General features: G+C 45.0%; 1 protein-coding gene across 3 annotated transcripts; it reads left to right on the top strand.

Annotated features, from left to right (window-relative positions):
- Window positions 1-3,900: 3,900 nt before the first annotated feature.
- Window positions 3,901-7,179, top strand: LOC119332625. Of its 3 annotated transcripts, none has more exons than XM_037605790.1 (5): window positions 3,901-4,378; window positions 4,462-4,548; window positions 4,619-4,731; window positions 4,837-4,865; window positions 5,287-7,179. In XM_037605790.1, exon 5 carries the CDS (start codon window positions 5,597-5,599, stop codon window positions 7,034-7,036), a length of 1,440 nt encoding a protein of 479 aa, XP_037461687.1. In that variant the 5' UTR covers window positions 3,901-4,378; window positions 4,462-4,548; window positions 4,619-4,731; window positions 4,837-4,865; window positions 5,287-5,596; the 3' UTR covers window positions 7,037-7,179. The 3 variants fall into 3 exon arrangements, with proteins under 3 accessions (XP_037461687.1, XP_037461686.1, XP_037461685.1); XM_037605789.1 differs by having other exon boundaries at window positions 4,462-4,486; XM_037605788.1 differs by having other exon boundaries at window positions 3,901-4,486.
- Window positions 7,180-22,320: the final 15,141 nt, after the last annotated feature.

Here is a 22,320-nt window from a genome sequence, read left to right on the forward strand (position 1 = left end):
CGACGCTTGGTACCGGCGGCGCTTGGTACATGGACTCTGGCGCTACCGTCCACATGACATCTCATACTGACGCTCTAACCTCCTTCACTCCGGTTCGTACTCTTACTCGCATCACCGTTGGTAACGGTTCCTCTTTACCTATCACCCATGTTGGTCGTACTTCGTTTCCCTCCACATCCACGCCTATCACTATGTCTAATATTTTTGTTTCTTCTGATTTAGTTACGAACCTTGTATATGTTCGTTGTCTTGCTCGTGAGAATCCCATTATCGTTAAATTTGATGATGTCGGGTTTTCTGTGAAGGACGCCCGTACTCGGATGGTCCTTCACCATTGCGATAGTCCTGACGAGCTCTATCCGGTGCACTCCTCCGCCACCGCCTCCACCACCCCAGTTGCCCTCGCCGCAGGTGTCGACCTTTGGCATGCTCATTTGGGACACCCGAACCCCAACACTTTACATCAAATTCTTAAGAGTTTTTCATTCTCATGCAATAAGATCGACGACCATACTTGTGAGGCTTGTCGTCTTGGTAAGCACGTTCGTCTTCCGTTCAGCGCATCTACCACTATTTCCACTTTTCCATTTCAGCTATTGCATAGTGATGTTTGGACATCCCCGGTTGCAAGCAACACGGGTTACCTATACTATTTGATGATCTTAGATGATTTCTCTCATTATATGTAGACATTTTCTCTTCGTCGCAAGTCCGGCGCCCTTGCCACACTCATCGCCTTTTATTCCTATGTCACCACACAGTTCGGTCGTCCTATCCTTGAATTACAAACTGACAACGGAAAAGAGTTTGACAACATCGTTGTTCGTAACCTTCTAGCCTCCCACAACACTATCTTCCGCCTCACTTGTCCCTACACGTCCCAACAAAACGGCCGTGCCGAGCGTATCCTTCGCACTCTTAATGATTGCGTCTGCATGTTGCTCTTTCACTCTAACGTGCCTCCCCGGTTTTGGCCGAACGCTCTCGCCACCGCTACCCTCCTCATCAACATCCGCCCGTGTCGCCCACGCTGGAACTATGACCCTCACCATCTCCTCTTTGGTGCGCCCCATCCTATGATGGCCTTCGCATCTTTGGCTGTCTCTGCTATCCTAGCATCGCCGCCACCGTGCCTCATAAGCTAGCACCTCACTTCGTCACTTGCATCTTCCTCGGCTATCCACCTAACACTAAAGGCTACCGCTGTTATGACCCTGTCTCACATCGTGTATTCACCTCCCGACATGTTTACTTTCATGAGAAGGTGTTTCCCTTTCAGCAGCAGGTACCTCTCGTCGCCCCATCGCCGCCGGCCACCGGCGGCCCTTCTGCAACCCCGTCGGGTGGAGGGCCCCGCTCGGCTCTTGGACCGCCTCCGGGCTTTGGCGGCTCTCGCGCCGTGGGACGAGCTGCGCCTCGCGCCCCACGACGCCCTCGCCGTCACCGCCGGCCTCGCCGCCGGCTCCCTCCCCGGCCGCCTCGGGCGCGGCCCCCTCGCCGGCGTCTTCGCCCATTGTCTCGCCGGCCTCGGCTGCCCCCTCGCCGGTTGCTGTCTTGGCTGTGGCCGCTGGCTCACCCCCTGTCGCCGGCCCGGCCGCCGCTGGCCCGTCTACCGCCATGGGCCTCGCTGCCCCGCCTCTCGGCGTGATGACTCGGGCCTAGGCTGGTGTGTTCCGGCCGAGCACGCGCTACTCTTCCGACGAGTATGTGTGCGCCGCCTCGACTTCGACGTCGTCACCCATCCCCACCTCCGCTTGCGCTGCCCTTCGGGATCCCCACTGGCTCGTAGCGATGCAGGAGGAGTTTGACGCCCTACAGCATAACCGCACCTGGCATCTTGTTCCGCGACCCCCTCGTGCCAACGTCATCACTAGCAAGTGGGTGTTCCGCCACAAGACTCGCCCGGATGGTTCTCTCGAGCGCTACAAGGCTTGATGGGTGGTTCGTGGATTTCGGCAGCGCGCGGGCGTGGACTTCACCGACACTTTCGCTCCATTTGTGAAACCGGGCACGATCCGCACCGTGCTTCAGTTGGCGGTCTCGCGAGCCTGGCATGTGCATCAGTTGGATGTCTCCAACGCCTTCTTGCACGGTCATCTTACCGAGCAGGTGTTTTGTGAGCAGCCCACTAGTTTCGTCGACGTCGAGCATCCGGACTTCGTGTGCTTGCTCTCCCGTTCTCTTTACGGGTTGAAGCAGGCGCCACGGGCTTGGTACCAGCGTATTGCAGCCTTCCTGCAGTTTTTGGGCTTTCGGTCCACTCACTCCGATGCCTCACTCTTTGTGTATCATCAGGGAGCTAACACTGCATATCTGCTGCTCTATGTCGATGACATCATCCTCACGGTGTCCACCCCCGAGCTCCTTCAGCGGCTGACGGCTCGTCTTCGTGATGAGTTCGCCCTCAAGGATTTGGGGCCTCTACACTACTTCCTTGGCATCAAGGTGGTCCGTCGAGCTGACGGCTTTTTTCTGCATCAGCAGAAGTACGCCCACGAGCTTCTGGAGCGTGCCGGTATGCTTAACTGCAAGCCGGCGCCCACCCCCGTCGACACGAAGGCGAAGGTCTCTGCTATGGAGGGGTCTCTCGCGTCCGATGCAGCGTTCTATTGCTCCATTGTTGGTGCTTTACAATACCCGACGATGACCCGACCAGACCTGCAGTACGCCGTTTAGCAGGTGTGCATCCACATGCACTCACCGCGTGACTCTCATTGGACCTTGGTGAAGCGTATTCTCCGTTACATACGCGGCACCATGTCCTTGGGACTCACCCTGACGGCCTCCGCCTCCACCGACCTCGTCGCCTACTTGGACGCCGACTGGGCAGGCTGCCCCGACACCCGGCGCTCTACATTCGCTATTGCGTCTACCTTGGGTCCTCGTTGATCTCTTGGTCATCGAAGCGACAGCCCACGGTCTCCCGCTCCAGCGCCGAGGCAGAGTATCGAGCCGTGGCTAACGCCGTGACCGAATGCTCTTGGATCCGTCAGCTGCTCCAGGAGTTGCTTTGTGATGTTCACAAGGCCACTCTTGCCTACTGCGATAACGTCAGCGTGGTCTACCTCTCCGCCAACCCGGTGCACCATCGACGTACGAAGCATATTGAGCTCGATATTCACTTCGTGCGAGAGCAGGTTGCCCTTGGCCGTGTTCGGGTTCTCCACGTTCCGACGATGCAACAGTTTGCTGATGTGATGACTAAGGGATTGCCTACTTCTGTCTTCGAGGAGTTTCGGTCCAGTCTTTGTGTCTCCAGTGACGCTTCGACTGCCGGAGGGGGGGGGGGTGTTCAGTATATATGTGTTGCATGTATTATGTATATTGTGGCCCACCTCCTAGTTGTGTATAGTTGAGGTCAAGGCCTACCTGTACTTATATATATGTACACCAACACCCAATCAATACAGCAAATATTGTATTGCCAAACAATGTCTCTATAGGATCAGCGGATAATTCATCGATAAGGCTGCTAACCAAATGCTTATGTAAACCTGTAAATGGCCTTGATAAGGTATAATGAAAGTTCCGACACTCAATTACACGTTGCAGATATACATAACTCACACTTAAATGACTGCCATAATGAGAAACAAATATCTCACATAGAAATATCAATAGCACACCCCTCATGTGCCCATACCCGCACACCAGTAATAAGGGCCTATGAAAACCTGGGACTTGGGAAAATTTTCACAATTTCAATTCACACTTCCTGATAAGAACAATGAAAACAAAAAAACGGACAAAAGCGTCATCCGTTTGGATCGGCCCATTGAAGTTGCTATAAGGAAAAGTTTGAAGTTTGTTCATCCAAAAAGCTGCAAATTTTTCCTTCCCCGGCGTCTCTTTTCTACCAAAAACAAATCACGGTCTCTTGTAGTATTTCAGTCTCTGACAGCCGACCATGGGGAGCGGAGCGGTGGCATCCTGTGTACCAGCCACGGCCATGTCGCCTTGATCTCGGTCTGCACCCGTCGCCGCCCCTTCTCCTTTCCCCTCGCCAGCCACTTGTCCCCGCCGCCAAACCAGGCTGACGTAGCACGAGCTCGGGATTGAATCGGACCAGACCCGGGTCGCGTCCTCGAGCAGGAGGTCGACGTGAGGGACGAGCCGCCCCGTCGCACTGCCGCGGTGGTGCCGCCCCCAATCCCGGATACCGACAATGCCGGGTCCTGGAGTTGCCTGCGATGGGGGCGTGGATGGTGGATCTCGGCGGGGACAGTGGAGGTGGGGGCGAGGGAGGCCGTGCCGCCGGCCAAGAGGAGGCAGGTGGTGGCCGTGCCGTCCTTGAAGACCGCGGCGGCGGCGGAGGCCATCCAGCGGCTCTTCAAGCTGTGCCGCGCCGTATTCACGGCCCTGGTCCGCGCCATGCTCGGTACCACTACCATAGCTCACCCTGCCGGAAATGGGAATATCTTGCACAAAATTGTAATTAGCTCATGGTGGTGATTTTTGCAGACATGATGAGGCCACCAGGAATTCTGTAAGTTCAAACATGGAACATACTAGAGTATTCCGACATTTATCATAGTCACCAGGAATTCTGTAAGTTGTATTGTGTAATGACTATGATATGTAAATACTGAACAACACTCAATGTCCATTACTGTTACAGGCCTAGCCACACACAAAAAGGCTCCACAAAAGTGGCTTTACTTCTTCACAGCCATGACTTGCAATTGCAAGATGATCCTTGCAGCTCTGAACAGCTTACAAACACCAGTAACAGTAAGCACCTCCAGCTCCAGGATGAGCTATAATTTGTTCCAGTACGAAGGATTCTTTTTGTACAATTTCTGAATGCATGATATACTTATCTACTTTAAATTGCAGGCTGAGGCCAGCACAATGGAAAAGAGCAGGTCAGTGGCTGATATAAAGAGCTCTATTTTGATATGTCTAGTTACTTCATGTACCAGGCGTAAGGCTAGTAGAACTAAATGATTCATAAGCTCTATCATAGTATCGTAAACGAAGCAATCGATTTGACAAGCAATGAAAGGAGATCATGAAGAGTAAGTATACTTTTGGTCCTTGAGATTCATCACAGACGTCATGGTTCCCAGGACAAATGTTTGGAGAAGCCATGTAGGAAACAAAATGCCCGTCTCCTTCGGCCCCTAGGTCGCTTGATACTTGCTTTTTGCCTCTGCCTGATGTCCGTTTGTGGATTAGCAGAGGTTTTTGTGTTCAGCCAAAACCTGTATTTTCTGTGTTGGCGTCAAAATAGTGAGATTGGCGTCCTTTTTTTCGTCAGGATTTAATGTGGCGCCAATATTGCAGGGCATTTCTTTGGCTGGAAAAGGGATGAAAAGAACTGCTTTAATTTCAGAAATCAGAAAATTAAAGCAAGTTTCAGAAAATTGGCGGGGAATTGGGGACCGAATCGGATTCAGAAAAAGGAAACCGTCCGTGTCTCTATTTGGAAATTTGACGCGTCCTCCGTCGCCTGCAAGTCCATCGCCTATAAATATCAGCACATCCACACCACCTTTCTATCCCAGATCCCAATCGCCCGCCCTGCCCTCGATCGGCATCAACCCTTCCTAGCTAGAAGCAGCAGCAGATAGGGCAGCCGCCGGCCAGCTGCAGGATGGAAGGGCTCGACGTCTTCCAGCACTACCGTCTGAATCCTACGGATGTGGACGCCGTGACTTACTACCTGCCACGCCTCATCGCCGGCCAGCCGCATGGCGCCGAGAAATTCATCCACCACGTCGACATCTACAGCTGCGAGCCCAAGGATCTCGCCGCCAAGATTGCGCCCGTGCCGCAGGCCGCGAGCAGCGGCGACCGCTTCTTCTTCACCACGCGCAAGAGCAAGAACGGAAGCAAAACCCAGAGCGTGCGCACCGCCGGCGGCGGCACCTGGACCGTCAACGCCACCACGGCCGTCAAGCACGCGGGGGTCGAGGTCGGTGAGAGGAAGAACCTGTCCTTCAGGAAGAAGGGCAAGTCCACCGGCTGGGTCATGGAGGAGTACCGATGCTTGCTGCCAGAGGCCACTGTCGCCGACGGGGTGAAGGTGTTTTGCAAGATCCACTTGGCTCAGCATCCTCCTGACGCGGCCCGTCAAGAATCGGCCGCGTACATGCTTCAAGAACCGCAACGAGAGCCCGTGACTGTGAGCACGCACGCACAGAAGAGGCCAGCAACGGCTGCCACCGCCGATCCTCATCCGTCGCGCCCGAACAAGAGGATGCGAGGAGCAGTCCCCGTCCCGGCACCTGCCACACCGTCGTTCTTGATGTATGATGAGGCAGCCAGAGCAATGTATGGCCCGCTGGCTCGTACCAACTTCCCTGTTCAGGATGCTGTGGCTGTACCAGCGGCAATCGAAGGTGCTTCAGCATCATGCGAGTTCACTACAACATCCTACCACTCGGACGTCGCTTCTTCCTCACATGATATGCAGCGACAAGCTCAAGCTCCTGCTATTTCGTCTCAGTCAGATGTGCTGGAGTCTGTCAAGCAGTACAGCCAACAACAGATGATTGTTCCTGAGGCTGGCTCAAGCATTGCAAGGAGCACATCTGAAGAGGTTGTCTTTGAGCCATTGGAGCCTGTTTCCAATTTGCTGGATGAGGAGGCAGATGGTTTTGACCTTGAAGAACTAATGAGAATGATGGAAGACGACCCAATTGAAGTTGAGCCGGTCACTGGAGCCAGCACTGGCGTGGAGATGGGCCAACAGGAACCTCTGTACCTGGATACCTTGGACCAAGGCAGGCTGGAGGACATGCTGCAGTCCGATTGCCCTTACCCAATGTGGTGGAGATCAGAGGACGGGGCCATGCACAACCCTGCCTCCCATGATGCTGACAAGGAGAAGAGGTACAATGCCGCGTCGGATCTTGACGCACCATCGCTTCAGGGACACGACCACTTGTTCAAACCGCGGCCGTGCTTCTTCGATCCATTTGAAGCAGCGTTGAAGGCCGAAGAGGCGCTCGAGAAGGAGAAGAGGGACAATCTTCACGCTGGACCGCTTGGAGGGCACAACAACTTCTTCTCGTCTGCAAGTGTCCATTAAGTCCGATGTTGAAATTGTTTTCAAAGTGTATATGAGGATACTCGTTGGCTGATATGTTAGTTCGTCCTTGTACGATCGCCACAGATGTACCTCTGAGCAATTTGCTCCACTTGTTCATGCAAGCTAAAACTAGTGTTGTTCTTCTTCTTGCTCCTGTGATGGATTTTCTGAACCTTGCATTCGCTCCTGCACTAGTACTTCTTCTGCTCTGTTTCCTGTGATGGACCATGTTAAACTGCTCTTATCTTTTTGTATTAGGCTGAGATAAACAAGCATGATGCCGTTATGATCTGTGCAACCGCAGATAAGTAGTAGTAACTGTGTTTGGAAATCAAAACTGTTTCACTGCTCGTGATAAATCTGCAGAACAACTTCAAGTTCATAAGTTGCAGAGCAAATTCAAGTTGTGGGCAAAAAAAAGTTCTGTCTACTTTGCACTGCTGAATTCATGTCTTCTATTATCAAGTATCAACTAACTAAAGCCTGATCCTTCTGGGAGATGCAATGTATTTAAAAAGTTCACTGAATCATCAAAATATTTCTGGTCAAACAATCCTTATTTTGCAGCTTGCCAGCTGAAACATATACAGACCTCAAGGCGGCAACTGACTCATGCCCATGTCTGAAGTCTGAACCGTGTTGCTTTCAGAAATGCTGCAGCGTATGGAGTTTGTGTTTAAGGTCCTTATCCCACTGGTCTAGAGCTCTAGTCCCATTAGCTTATTTAGACTCCTCAAATGCAGAATCCAGGTCAGGTAAGCGCACATAATTGCTAAAAGTTTAGACCATCTTGTGTACGGTCAGTTCCATTGTGATCATTTTAGTCTGAACTTTTCTGACAGTTTCAGACTTCCTTTTGTAGTTTCATTGACAGATTGACTATGCGTGAATCCCATCATTCAGTTGTATTTTTTACTGGTGTACACGAAGGCAATATGAAATGCTGGACTTTGATCCAAAAGCTACATTCGAAGATCTTCAATAGCTGCAATAGCAATGCCGATGTATAATCGGAAAGGCCTACGTGAAGTGGCAAGTGGAGCAAGTTTTTCATGCAGGCATTCAGAAGTTAACTTCGAAGAACTAGAATAGAAGGACTAGGGATCATTCCGGTGACAGCAGGTCCGTGGTGTCTCGTCCCGTCTTGAGTCTTAACCCGCACGTCAAGATCGATTGTCCTGCCTCGTACCGGCGACAGTGACAAGCAGATCGACGGTGGCGCAAGTGATGGGTGGAGCCGTGCAGAATGCGCGGGGCCGATGGCGGAGGCTGCGGGGCGTCGGTCGGTGTACAACGTTGTGGGCAGTGAGGCAGGCGTGCCTACTGGAGAGGCGAGCGGCGAAGCGGGTTCCCTGCATGGTAGAATGGCGGCGGCGGCCGTGTCTTCGCTTGCTGCTGAACGTCGTTGGCTGACAGCGGCAAGGAGGAAAGAAGGGGGAGACTAGTATAGGATCAGCCCTTTGGGTGAGATCGCAGGATTAACCCAAACATTTCATATTTAGACAATTCAAAAAAATCTGAAAAAAATGTACAACATATCCAAGGGGTATGTCTACAACTCCAAAAAAAAAAATCAGCTCAAAACTTGATCTACAATTAGAGATTCGAAAAAGACTAACTCGACTATGAATAGTGTCAGCTTTGGGGTGAATAGTATTTGACACTATTTACATCTGATTTTGTCTTTTTTGGTATACTAAGTGTAGTTCGAATTAGGAGCTGTAACTTTTTGAGCTTGTACATCACACATGAATGCGTGTCTTCAAATTTTTTTGGAATTTTTGAACATGTTTTTGTATCTTCAAAAATTTGATCACATTGATCTCATCTAAGGACAGATCCTATACAAGTCTTCCCCAAGAAATAAGAAGGAATGAGGGCTGCGGCGGGGGCGGTCAAACAATCCTTACTTTGTAGCTTGCCAGTTGAAACATATACAGACCTCAAAGCAACAACTGAGGGAAAAAAATTATATGAGACCAGGTCTCACGAGCTAGCAGGTGAGACCCATCCTGATGGATGACACGTGACATTCACAAATTATAAAGCATCTAATCTCTCTCTCCCCCTGATTTCAAGTAGGGGTGGGGTAGATGCTTTGTGATTTGTAAATGTCACGTGTCATCCATCAGGGTGGGTCTCACATGCTAACCCGTGAGACCTGGTCTCATATAATTCTTTTCCGCAACTGGGTGGGCTCGAGCATCCTGAAGATTGATTATCCTGTTCTATTTGATATGGGAAACATTTATCATCAACCTGCGGATAACTGGGCCGCGTCCGTGACCTTCACTGCGTGACACGCGTCCCACATACCATCTTTTAATAAACTCGCTTTTGCAACAGGAGCTATGCTTCCGAAACATATACAGTGTTGCAATACTCTATGACGGGTCTATATTTTACAACAAAACTTCTCTTGCGAATTATTTCTGCAACAAGACCTTAGTTGCAAAATAGATTACAACAAAACCTCAGCTGCAAAAAAATTACAACAAAACCTCAGTTGCAAAAAAATACAAAAAATGATGTTGCAAAAAAAAATCTGCAACAAGACTTGTGTTACAGAAATAAGTCCGCAACAAGACACGTGTTGCAGAAATAATTCCACAACAAAACTTGTGTTGCAGAAATAATTCAGTAACAAGACATGTGTTGCAGAATGGAGACACGTTCAGCCGTGTGATGCGGTAAATCCGACGGCTCGCGACCTAAAAGATCAGCCGGCGGACGCGTAGCACCTCCCATTTGATATTTGTAACAATCAAAAGTGCACGGTTACCCATTTTGTTGCTGATGGGTATTCCCTGGCCCTGAGCTTTAGGCAACGGCTTACCCCTGCCCTTTCTGGTCAGTGCAATAGGATCGTGCTCGGTGCTAGAGCTTTGACATTGAACGGTTCTTCTGATAGTGTGTCCTGGAGCCTGCATAAATTGGGCAAGTTTACGACTAGATCTGTTCACAAGTTGTTGGAAAAGCCTTTGGCTGGTGCACATAATGGGTGGATCTAGAAAGCCCCCATCCCTCTTAAAATCAAAATCCATTTGTGGCAGTTGTTTAGAAATGCTATATTAACTCGAGATAATCTAAAAATAGAAATTGGTTGGGTAACCCGCTGTGTTCTTTTTGCAATGTTGCTGAAGATGCTCAACACTTGTTTTTTGGTTGTTATGTTGCTATGTTGCTCCCCCGACAGTTGGGACTTCCAGTTGCTGCGCTGGACTTGACCATGCTTCTAGGATGATCACCTGCTGAAGTGCTTCTTTGTGACTGTTATTTTGGTGAAAGTGTTCCTTCGCTAGTGAATGTTGCACGTTTTTGTCTTGGTAGCCTGGAACTCCTTTTCTGTGTGTTGGTCAGCCTTAATGTTAGGTTGTCTGTTTACCAAATAACTATTTGTGTTCTCAAGTTTTTCTCCCGTAATGGGTGTTTCGATGTCAAGCACCCATAGCGGTTTCCTGGCAATGCACCACTTGCCTCCCTCTCTTTAGTCTAGAGCTCTAGGCGTATTAGCTTAGTTAGACTCAGATGCAGAATTCAGGTCAGGTAAGCGAACATGATTACTAAAGGTTTAGACCATCATGTCTATGATTAGTTCCATTGGTCAGTTGTGGTTGTTGTTCGATTCAGTTTTGTCGTGGTTCCTTGTTCTCAGTTCGACTACTGGAATTATCTTGAGCATGTATCTTGTTACATTTGAAAGTTTCATATTGATGGTACTATGTACTTCTGCACTTAGAAATTGGAAGTATTTGTTATCTGAATTATTATTATTTTGCATTACTTTTTCACGAATACGCGAAAGCTTGTGTGTCATTGCATTGATAGAAGGAGTTGAAAGGGTACAAGGGTAGCATCACTGGACACGTACGCAAATTGGTGAACCTGAGGATGCTAGAGCAGAATGCAGGGTGCTCGACCGAAGAAGAACTACAGCCTAAATGATGAGGACATCCCAACCATGGGGAACACACCACCAATCATCAACGGTCCAATCACAAGAAGCCGCGCAATGCAAATACATGATCAGGTGAACACTAACTTAAGTATATCATTTGACCTTGAAAACATGGTTGTGCCTTCACCTCCTTTGTTGTTGGTTGAACTCAGGTGCGATGTCGAAGAAGGCCAAACACATTTCAGTCCGTGCAAAACAATATTTTATGGCGAAGGAACAAAGTTAGGAATTCATGAAGAATGAGTTGTCTGCTGAAGAAACATTGTTTCGATTCTGACGAAACAATGTTTTGTACGAGTTTGCATATTCCAACTTGTGAAAGGTTCCCAGAACTCGAGTTTGCTGCTGAAGGAAACATTGTTCGACTCCAATGAACAATGTTTGGTCGGAAACCGCCAACAACCTCCAACGAGAGTATTCCAGAAGCTACCTCATTAAGTCTTGAAGCCATTTAGTCGAACAAAGCTGGTTCCCTTTCACACCTAAGCTGGTTCCAGAAGCTAGTTTTCTTTCACACCTATCTAGGGGGTTGTCCCGATTATAAATAGGCTAGCTCTTCCCTTTGTTGGGGACTTTTGCCATTTCCATCAAAAACCAAAGACATAGACTCCTCCTGAGATTGGAGAGCTCTTGTTATCCTTATTCTCGTGATTCCTTGAGAAATTGCTCCTAATTCGTGCTCCATGACTAGATCATGTTGTGTGGATTAGAGTTCATGGTTTCCCTTGCGGATTGCACCTATCCCGTGCTCCACGACTTGAGCGTGGTTGTGTGGGGTAGTATTGTGGGTTGTGGATCTGCGAATGTTCGGATTGCAAGGTTCAGTGAGCCTCCTCCTCGTCGGATCATAATCTCTTATTTTCCATTTTCTGGCTGCTTGCAGCTAGTTATCCCCATCCATTTATCGATCCTATGCTGTGAAGATCGGATCTTCCCTTGTACTACCTCTTCTTCAAAGACGGGGTCGCATCATCTGGTATTCAGAGCAAGGTTTACACGGTAGGATCTGTATCTTTGTTGCTAGATCTATCTTTTTTTAGTTTGGTTTCTCCCCGTCCTAGAGTCCAAAGCCAAAAAAAGCCACACAAAAAATCCAAGCCTTTGTTGCTGAGATCTAGTTGTTTCCTTTCCTCTTTATGTTTGCACCAAGTTCTATCCAAAGTTGCTGTTGTCTTTCTTTGAGTCTTGTTGTTGGATCTATTGTGTTGTAAAAAGAGAGAGAGAAAGCGAAAAAAAAGAGTGAAAAAAGAGCTAAAAAGAGAAGAGAAAGTGTTGAGCAATTATGCAATCATTTTCAGTTGGGTGAGAAATTTCAGAAGTTGTAGGGGCAAGTGTTGCAGCTCAAATGTGGTGCAAGGATCTACAAATTTTTCTTGTTCATTTGGTTTGCATCGATCGGATCTCAGCACTAGCCCTCCCTTTTTACCCCACCCAGATCCACCTAGAAACCGTCAGCTTCCTTCCTTTCTTTCGCCTGTCCACTCCTGATTTGCTACTTCCTCACAGCCGCCGAGGAATCACTAGAATTTGGGTAAGCAAGAAGGTGAGCTGAGTGTTCTCCGCATATTTTTCTTTTTCCACTTGTTTCCAAGAGTTAACATGACATGATCCAACTCGAGTGTACATGGACATCAACATGTGGAAGATGATCTCCCAAAAACTCGCGCAGCACTTGGTGATATGATTGAGGAGAGTATAGTTGCAGCTATGCGAAGGATGTTTGGTGGTCGTCTTCCTATCGCGGGTAATGGGGATCAACATCAACACAGCACCACTGCCTCGCTGGCCGCCGACAACCGGCAACGGCAAGGAACAACGATCACCATGTTGGTCGTTGATAACCCACAAGTATAGGGGATCGCAATAGTTTTCGAGGGTAGAGTATTCAACCCAAATTTATTGATTCGACACAAGGGGAGCCAAAGAATATTCTCAAGTATTAGCAGCTGACTTGTCAATTCAACCAGACCTGGAAACTTAATATCTGCAACAAAGTATTTAGTAACAAAGTAATATGATAGTAGTGGTAACGGTAGTAAAAGGTAACGGTAGCAAAAGTAATGTTTTTGGGTTCTACAGTGATTGTAACAGTAGCAATGGAAAAGTAATTAAGCGAAGAACAATATAGGAAAAGCTCGTAGGCATTGGATCGGTGATGGAGAATTATGCCGGATGTGATCGATCATGTAACAGTCATAACCTAGAGTGACACAGAACTAGCTCCAGTTCATCAATGTAATGTAGGCATGTATTCCGAATATAGTCATACGTGCTTATGGAAAAGAACTTGCATGACATCTTTTGTCCTACCCTCCCGTGGCAGCGGGGTCCTATTGGAAACTAAGGGATATTAAGGCCTCCTTTTAATAGAGTACCGGACCAAAGCATTAACACATAGTGAATACATGAACTCCTCAAACTACGGTCATCACCGGTAAGTATCTCGATTATTGTCACTTCAGGGTTAACGGATCATAACAAATAATAGGTAACTATAGACTTGCAAGATAGGATCAAGAACTCTCATATATTGATGAAAATATAATAGGTTCAGATCTGAAATCATGGCACTCGGGCCCTAGTGACAAGCATTAAGCATACCAAAGTCATGGCAACATCAATCTCAGAACATAGTGGATACTAGGGATCAAACCCTGACAAAACTAACTCGATTACATGATAAATCTCATCCAACCCATCACCGTCCAGCAAGCCCACGACGGAATTACTCACGCACGGCGGTGAGTGATACGTCTCCAACGTATCTATAATTTTTGATTGTTCCATGCTATTATATTATCAACCTTGGATGTTTTATATGCATTTATATGCTATTTTATATGATTTTTGGGACTAACCTATTAACCCAGAGCCCAGTGCCAGTTTTTGTTTTTTCCTAGTTTTAGAGTATCGTAGAAAAGGAAAATCAAACGGAGTTCAATTGACCTGAAACTTCATGGAACTTATTTTGGGAAGGAAAGCAACCCGGGAGACTTGGAGTGCATGTCAGGAAAGCAACGAGGAAGCCACGAGGCAGGGGGGCGCGCCCACCCCCCTGGGCGCGCCCTCCACCCTCGTGGGCCCCTTGTGGCTCCCCTGATGTACTTCTTCCGCCTATATATCTCCATATACCCTAAAACGATCGGGGAGCACAATAGATCGGGAGTTCCGCCGCCAGAAGCCTCTGTAGCCACCAAAAACCAATCTAGACCCGTTCCGGCACCCTGCCGGAGGGGTCAATCCCTCTCCGGTGGCCATCTTCATCATCCCGGTGCTCTCCATGACGAGGAGGGAGTAGTTCTCCCTCGGGGCTGAGGGTATGTACCAATAGCTATGTGTTTGATTTCTCTCTCTCGTGTTCTTGAGGTGATACGATCTTGATGTATCGCGAGCTTTGCTATTATATTTGGATCCTATGATGTTTCTTCCCCCCTCTACTCCCTTGTAATGGATTGAGTTTCCCTTTTGAAGTTATCTTATCGGATTGAGTCTTTAAAGATTTGAGAACACTTGATGTATGTCTTGCCGTGCGTATCTGTGGTGACAATGGGATATCATGTGATTCACTTGATGTATGTTTCGGTGATCAACTTGCGGGTTCCGCCCATGAACCTATGCATAGGGGTTAGCACACGTTTTCGTCGTGATTCTCTGGTAGAAACTTTGGGGCACTCTTTGAGGTTCTATGTGTTGGTTGAATAGATGAATCTGAGATTGTGTGATGCATATCGTATAATCATGCCCACGGATACTTGAGGTGACATTGGAGTATCTAGGTGACATTAGGGTTTTGATTGATTTGTGTCTTAAGGTGTTATTCTAGTACAAACTCTAGGGCTGTTTGTGACACCTATAGGAATAGCCCAACAGATTGATTGGAAAGAATAACTTTGAGGTGGTTTCGTACCCTACCATAATCTCTTTGTTTGTTCTCCGCTATTAGTGACTTTGGAGTGACTCTTTTTTGCATGTTGAGGGATAGTTATATGATCCAATTATGTTATTATTGTTGAGAGGACTTGCACTAGCGAAAGTATGAACCCTAGACCTTGTTTCCTATCATTGCAATACTGTTTATGATCACTTTTATCATTAGTTACCTTGCTGTTTTTATATTTTCAGATAACAAAAACTATTATCTACTATCCATATTGCACTTGTATCACCATCTCTTCGCCGAACTAGTGCACCTATACAATTTACCATTGTATTGGGTGTGTTGGGGACACAAGAGACTCTTTGTTATTTGGTTGCAGGGTTGCTTGAGAGAGACCATCTTCATCCTACGTCTCCTACGGATTGATAAACCTTAGGTCATCCACTTGAGGGAAATTTGCTACTGTCCTACAAACCTCTGCACTTGGAGGCCCAACAATGTCTACAAGTAGAAGGTTGTGTAGTAGACATCAAGCTCTTTTCTAGCGCCGTTGCCGGGGAGGCTAGCGCTTGAAGGTATATCTTTAGATCTTGCAATCGAATCTTTTTGTTTCTTGTTTGAGCACTACTTTAGTTTTAGAAAAATAGAATTGAGTCTACCTCATACGCTTCATCTTTTTAATATCTTTTGTGAGTATGGTGGAAAGGAAAATTGTGCCAAAGTGTTAGAAGAAGAATGCATTAAAATGTTTGGCACTAAATCTTTGAATGATGAGCATGATTGCAATGTTGTTAGTATGAATTCCTTGAATATCTATGATGCTAATGATATGCAAAGCCACAAGCTTGGGGAAGCTATGTTTGATGAAGATGATATTTTTTTGTTCCCAAAGCTTTGATGAGCAACTTTACTATGATGAAAGCATACCTCCTATCTATGATGATTATTGAGATGACACATATGCTTTAAAGAATAATGATAACCATGAAACTTGTCATCTTGATCTTAATTTTCAATCACATGATAGTTATTTTGTTGAGTTTGCTCCCACTATTATTCATGAGAAGAAATTTGCTTATGTGGAGAGTAACAAAAATTATATGCTTGTAGATCATGAAAAGAATGCTTTTGTGATAGTTATATTGTTGAATTCATTCATGATGCTACTGAAAATTATTATGAGGGAGGAATATATGCTTGTAGGAATTGCAATAATAGCAAATTTCCTCTCTATGTGCTTAAAATCTTGAAGTTTTGCTTGCTTTACCTTCCTATGCTAATTGATTATTGTTTCCATAAGTTGTTTGCTCACAAAATCTCTATGCATAGGAAGTGGTTTAGAATTAAATGTGCTAGTTATATTCTTCATGATGCTCTCTTTATGTTATAATTCTTATCTTTTATGTGAGCATCGTTGAAATCGTCATGCCTAGCTAGGGGCGTTAAACGATAGCGCTTGTTGGGAGGCAACCCAATTTTATTTTTGTTTCTTGATTTTTGTTCCTGTTTAGTAATAAATAATTCATCTAGCCTATGTTTAGATGTGGTTTTATGTTTTAATTAGTGTTTGTGCCAAGTAGAACCTTTGGGAAGACTTGGGTGAAGTCCTTATGATCATGCTGTAAAAAACAGAAACTTTAGCGCTCACGAGAATTGCTGCCATTTTTTATTGAAGAGTGATATTTAGTTAATTCTTTTTTCATCTGATTAATAGACAAATTCCTCACGTACAGAAATTTATTTGAGAATTGTATCAGTTCCAGAAGTATAAGTTTGATTCAGATTACTACAGACTGTTCTGTTTTTGACAGATTCTGTTTTCATCGTGTTGTTTGCTTATTTTGATGAATCTATGAGTAGTATCGGAGGGTATGAACCATAGAGAAGTTGGAATACAGTAGATATTACACCAATATGAATTTAGAATGAGTTAATTACAGTACGCTATGATGGTGATTTGCTTTCTTATACTAACGGAGCTTACGAGTTTTTCTGTTAAGTTTTGTGTTGTGAAGTTTTCAAGTTTTGGGTAAAGATTCGATGGACTATGGAATAAGGAGTGGCAAGAGCCTAAGCTTGGGGGTTTCCAAGGCACCCCAAGGTAATATTCAAGGACAACAAAGAGCCTAAGCTTGGGGATGCCCCGGAAGGCATCCCCTCTTTCGTTACTTTCATCGGTAACTTTACTTGGAGCTATATTTTTATTCACCACATGATATGTGTTTTGCTTGGAGCATCAATTTATTTTGTTAGGATTTGCTTGATGTTATTTAGAACAATGTTTTGCATCTTTTATTTCAATAAAAGTGGCATTGATAGTCTTTACTATGCCTATGTTACAAGTCTTCATGTTGCTGTTTGAAAACAGAAAGTTTACCGCTGTTGCAATAATTCCCTAGAAAAGTCAGAATGTGATAAAATGTTGAAACCTTTTGCATATTAAGATCTTATAAATTTACTGCAGTGGGAATTTTCTTTAATAATTTTTGGAGTTAGGGAAGTATGGATCTTGCTGCACTCTTTACAGACTATCCTGTTTAGGCAGATTGCTGTTATTTGCATATGTTTGCTTCTTTAATGATTCTATTTGAGGATATGACTATTAAATATGCAGAGGCATTTAGTATACAATGTTGAATAATAATTCTAGTGATTTGCTACAGTAGAGTATGATAAGGTTTTGGCAATGGTTTATACTAACTTATCACACGAGTCCTTGTTGAGTTTTGTGTGGATGAAGCTTTTGAGATTTAGGGAGACCGTGGTATGAGAGGAACTAAGGAGACACAAAAGCTCAAGATTGGGGATGCCCAAGGCATCCCAAGATAATATTTCAAGAAGTCTCAAGCTTCTAAGCTTGGGGATGCCCCGGTTGGCATCCCACCTTTCTTCTTCAACAACTATCGGTTAGTTTCGGTTGATCCTAAGTTTTTGCTTCTTCACATGATGTTTGCTATTCTTAGAATGTCATTTTCTTTTGCTTTGCTTGCTGTTTGAATAAAATACCAAGATATGAAATTCTTTAATGTTAGAGAGTCTTCACATAGTTGCATAATTATTCGACTACTCATTGATCTTCACTTATATCTTTCGGAGTAGTTTGTCATTTGCTCTAGTACTTCACTTATATCTTTTAGAGCACGGTGGTGGTCTTATTTTGTAGAAATAGATGAACTCTCATGCTTCACTTATATTATTTTGAGAGTCTTTAGAACAGCATGGTAATTTGCTTTGGTTATGAAATTAGTCCTAATATGATGGGCATCCAAGAGGGATATAATAAAAACTATCATATAAAGTGCGTTGAATACTATGAGAAGTTTGATGCTTGATAATTGTTTTGAGATATGAAGATGGTGATATTAGAGTCATGCTAGTTGAGTAGTTGTGAATTTGAGAAATACTTGTGTTGAAGTTTGTGATTCCCGTAGCATGCACGTATGGTGAACCATTATGTGACGAAGTAGGAGCATGAGTGGTGGTCGGGGACGAGCGATGGTCTTTTCCTACCAATCTATCCCCCTAGGAGCATGCGCGTAGTACTTTGTTTCGATAACTAATAGATTTTTGCAATAAGTATGTGAGTTCTTTATGACTAATGTTGAGTCCATGGATTATATGCACTCTCACCCTTCCACCATTTACCTTCCTCAAAACAGCCACCATACCTACCTATTATGGCATTTCCATAGCCATTCCGAGATATATTTCCATGCAATTTTCCACCGTTCCGTTTATTATGACACGCTTCATCATTGTCATATTGCTTTGCGTGATCATGTAGTTGACATCGTATTTGTGGCAAAAGCCACCGTTCATAATTCTTTCATACATGTCACTCATGAATCATTGCACATCCCAGTACACCGCCGGAGGCATTCATATAGAGTCATATCTTGTCCTAAGCATTGAGTTGTAATTCTTGAGTTGTAAGTAAATAAAAGTGTGATGATCATCATTATTAGAGCATTGTCCCAGTGAGGAAAGGATGATGGAGACTATGATTCCCCCACAAGTCGGGATGAGACTCTGGACGAAAATAAATAAATAAAAGAGGCCAAAGAAGCCCAAATAAAAAAAGAGAAAAGTGGCCATAAAAAAAGAGAAGGCCCAAATAAAAAATAAATAAATAAATCAGAGAAAAAGAGAGAAGGGGCAATGCTACTATCCTTTTACCACACTTGTGCTTCAAAATAGCACCATGATCTTCATGATAGAGAGTCTCCTATGTTGTCACTTTCATATACTAGTGGGAATTTTTCATTATAGAACTTGGCCTATATATTCCAATGATGGGCTTCCTCAAAAGGCCCTAGGTCTTCGTGAGCAAGCGAGTTGGATGCACACCCACTTAGTTTCTTTTTGAGCTTTCATACATTTATTGCTCTAGTGCATCCGTTGCATGGCAATCCCTACTCACTCACATTGATATCTATTGATGGGCATCTCCATAGCCCGTTGATATGCCTAGTTGATGTGAGACTATCTTCTCCTTTTTCTCTTCTCCACAACCACCATTCTATTCCACCTATAGTGCTATATCCATGGCTCACGCTCATGTATTGCGTGGAGATTGAAAAAGTTTGAGAACATCAAAAGTATGAAACAATTGCTTGGCTTGTCATCGGGTTTGTGCATGATTTAAATATTTTGTGTGATGAAGATAGAGCATAGCCAGACTATATGATTTTGTAGGGATATCTTTCTTTGGCCATGTTATTTTGAGAAGACATGATTGCTTAGTTAGTATGCTTGAAGTATTATTATTTTTATTTCAATATTAAACTTTTGTCTTGAATCTTATGGATATAAATATTCTTGCCACAATAAAGAGAAATACATGATAAATATGTTAGGTAGCATTCCACATCAAAAATTTTGTTTTTATCATTTAACTACTTGAGGACGAGCAGGAATTAAGCTTGGGGATGCTGATACGTCTCCAACGTATCTATATTTTTTGATTGTTCCATACTATTATATTATCAACCTTGGATGTTTTATCTGCATTTATATGCTATTTTATATGATTTTTGGGACTAACCTATTAACCCAGAGCCCAGTGCCAGTTTCTGTTTTTTCCTTGTTTTACAGTATCGCAGAAAAGGAAAATCAAATGGAGTCAAATTGACCTGAAACTTCACAGAACTTATTTTTGGAAGGAAAGCAACCCGGGAGACTTGGAGTGCACGTCAAGAAAGCAACGAGGAAGCCACAAGGCAGGGGGGAACGCCCACCCCCTGGGCGCGCCCTCCACCCTCGTGGGCCCCTCGTGGCTCCCCTGATGTACTTCTTCCGCCTATATATCTCCATATACCCTAAAACGATCGGGGAGCACAATAGATCGGGAGTTCCGCCGCCAGAAGCCTCCGTAGCCACCGAAAACCAATCTAGACCCGTTCCGGCACCCTGCCGGAGGGGGCAATCCCTCTCCGGTGGCCATCTTCATCATCCCGGTGCTCTCCATGACGAGGAGGGAGTAGTTCTCCCTCGGGGCTGAGGGTATGTACCAGTAGTTATGTGTTTGATCTCTCTCTCTCTCTCTCTCTCTCTCTCGTGTTCTTGAGGTGATACGATCTTGATGTATCGTGAGCTTTGCTATTATATTTGGATCCTATGATGTTTCTTCCCCCCTCTACTCTCTTGTAATGGATTGAGTTTCCCTTTTGAAGTTATCTTATCGGATTGAGTCTTTAAAGATTTGAGAACACTTGATGTATGTCTTGTCGTGCGTATCTGTGGTGACAATGGGATATCATGTGATTCACTTGATGTATGATTCGGTCATCAACTTGCGGGTTCCTCCCATGAACCTATGCATAGGGGTTGGCACACGTTTTCATCGTGATTCTCCGGTAGAAACTTTGGGGCACTCTTTGAGGTTCTATGTGTTGGTTGAATAGATGAATCTGAGATTGTGTGATGCATATCGTATAATCATGACCATGGATACTTGAGGTGACATTGGAGTATCTAGGTGACATTAGGGTTTTGATTGATTTGTGTTTTAAGGTGTTATTCTAGTACGAACTCTAGGGCTGTTTGTGACACCTATAGGAATAGCCCAACATATTGATTGGAAAGAATAACTTTGAGGTGGTTTCGTACCCTACCATAATCTCTTCGTTTGTTCTCCGCTATTAGTGACTTTGGAGTGACTCTTTGTTGCATGTTGAGGGATAGTTATATGATCCAATTTTGTTATTATTGTTGAGAGGACTTGCACTAGCGAAAGTATGAACCCTAGGCCTTGTTTCCTATCATTGCAATACCGTTTATGCTCACTTTTACCATTAGTTACCTTGCAGTTTTTTATATTTTCAGATTACAAAAACTATTATCTACTATCCATATTGCACCTGTATCACATTCTCTTCGCCGAACTAGTGCACCTATACAATTTACCATTGTATTGGGTGTGTTGGGGACACAAGAGACTCTTTGTTATTTGGTTGCAGGGTTGCTTGAGAGAGACCATCTTCATCCTACGCCTCCTATGGATTGATAAACCTTAGGTCATCCACTTGAGGGAAATTTGCTACTGTCCTACAAACCTCTGTACTTGGAGGCCCAACAACGTCTACAAGAAGAAGGTTGTGTAGTAGACATCAGTGAGAATCATGAAATTGGTGATGGAGGAAGGTTGATGATGACGATGGCGACGGATTCCCCTCTCCGGAGCCCCGAACGGACTCTAGATCAGCCCTCCCGAGAGAGTTTAGGGCTTGGCGGCGGCTTCGTATCGTAAAACGCGATGAATCCTTCTCTCTGATTTTTTTTCTCCCCAAAAATGAATATATGGAGTCAAGGTTGAGGTCGGTGGAGCATCATGGGGCCCACAAGGCAGGGGGCGCGCCCCCCACCCTCGTGGACAGGGTGTGGGCCCCGGACGTGGATCTTTCTTCCAGTATTTTTTATACATTCCAAAATAATTCTCCGTTGATTTTCAGGTCATTCCGAGAACTTTTATTTCTACACAAAAATAATACCATGGCAATTCTGCTGAAAACAGCGTCAGTCCGGGTTAGTTCCATTCAAATCATGCAAGTTAGAGTCCAAAACAAGGGCAAAAGTGTTTGAAAAAGTAGATACGACAGAGACGTATCAACTCCCCCAAGCTTAAACCTTTGCTTGTCCTCAAGAAATTCAGTTGATAAATTGAAAGTGATAAAGAAAAACTTTTACAAACTCTGTTTGCTCTTATTGTTGTAAATTTGTAAAGCCAGCATTCAAGTTTTTAGCAAAGATTATGAACTAACCATATTCACAATAACACTTAGGTCTCATGTTTACTCATATCAATGGCATAATCAACTAGAGAGCAATAATAATAAATCCCAGATGACAACACTTTCTCAAAAACAATCATGATATGATATAACAAGATGGTATCTCGCTAGCCCTTTCTGAGACCGCAAAACATAAATGCAGAGTACCTTTAAAGATCAA

This window comes from Triticum dicoccoides, chromosome 7A (assembly GCF_002162155.2).
Source record: "Triticum dicoccoides isolate Atlit2015 ecotype Zavitan chromosome 7A, WEW_v2.0, whole genome shotgun sequence".
Taxonomy (NCBI): Eukaryota; Viridiplantae; Streptophyta; class Magnoliopsida; order Poales; family Poaceae; genus Triticum; species Triticum dicoccoides.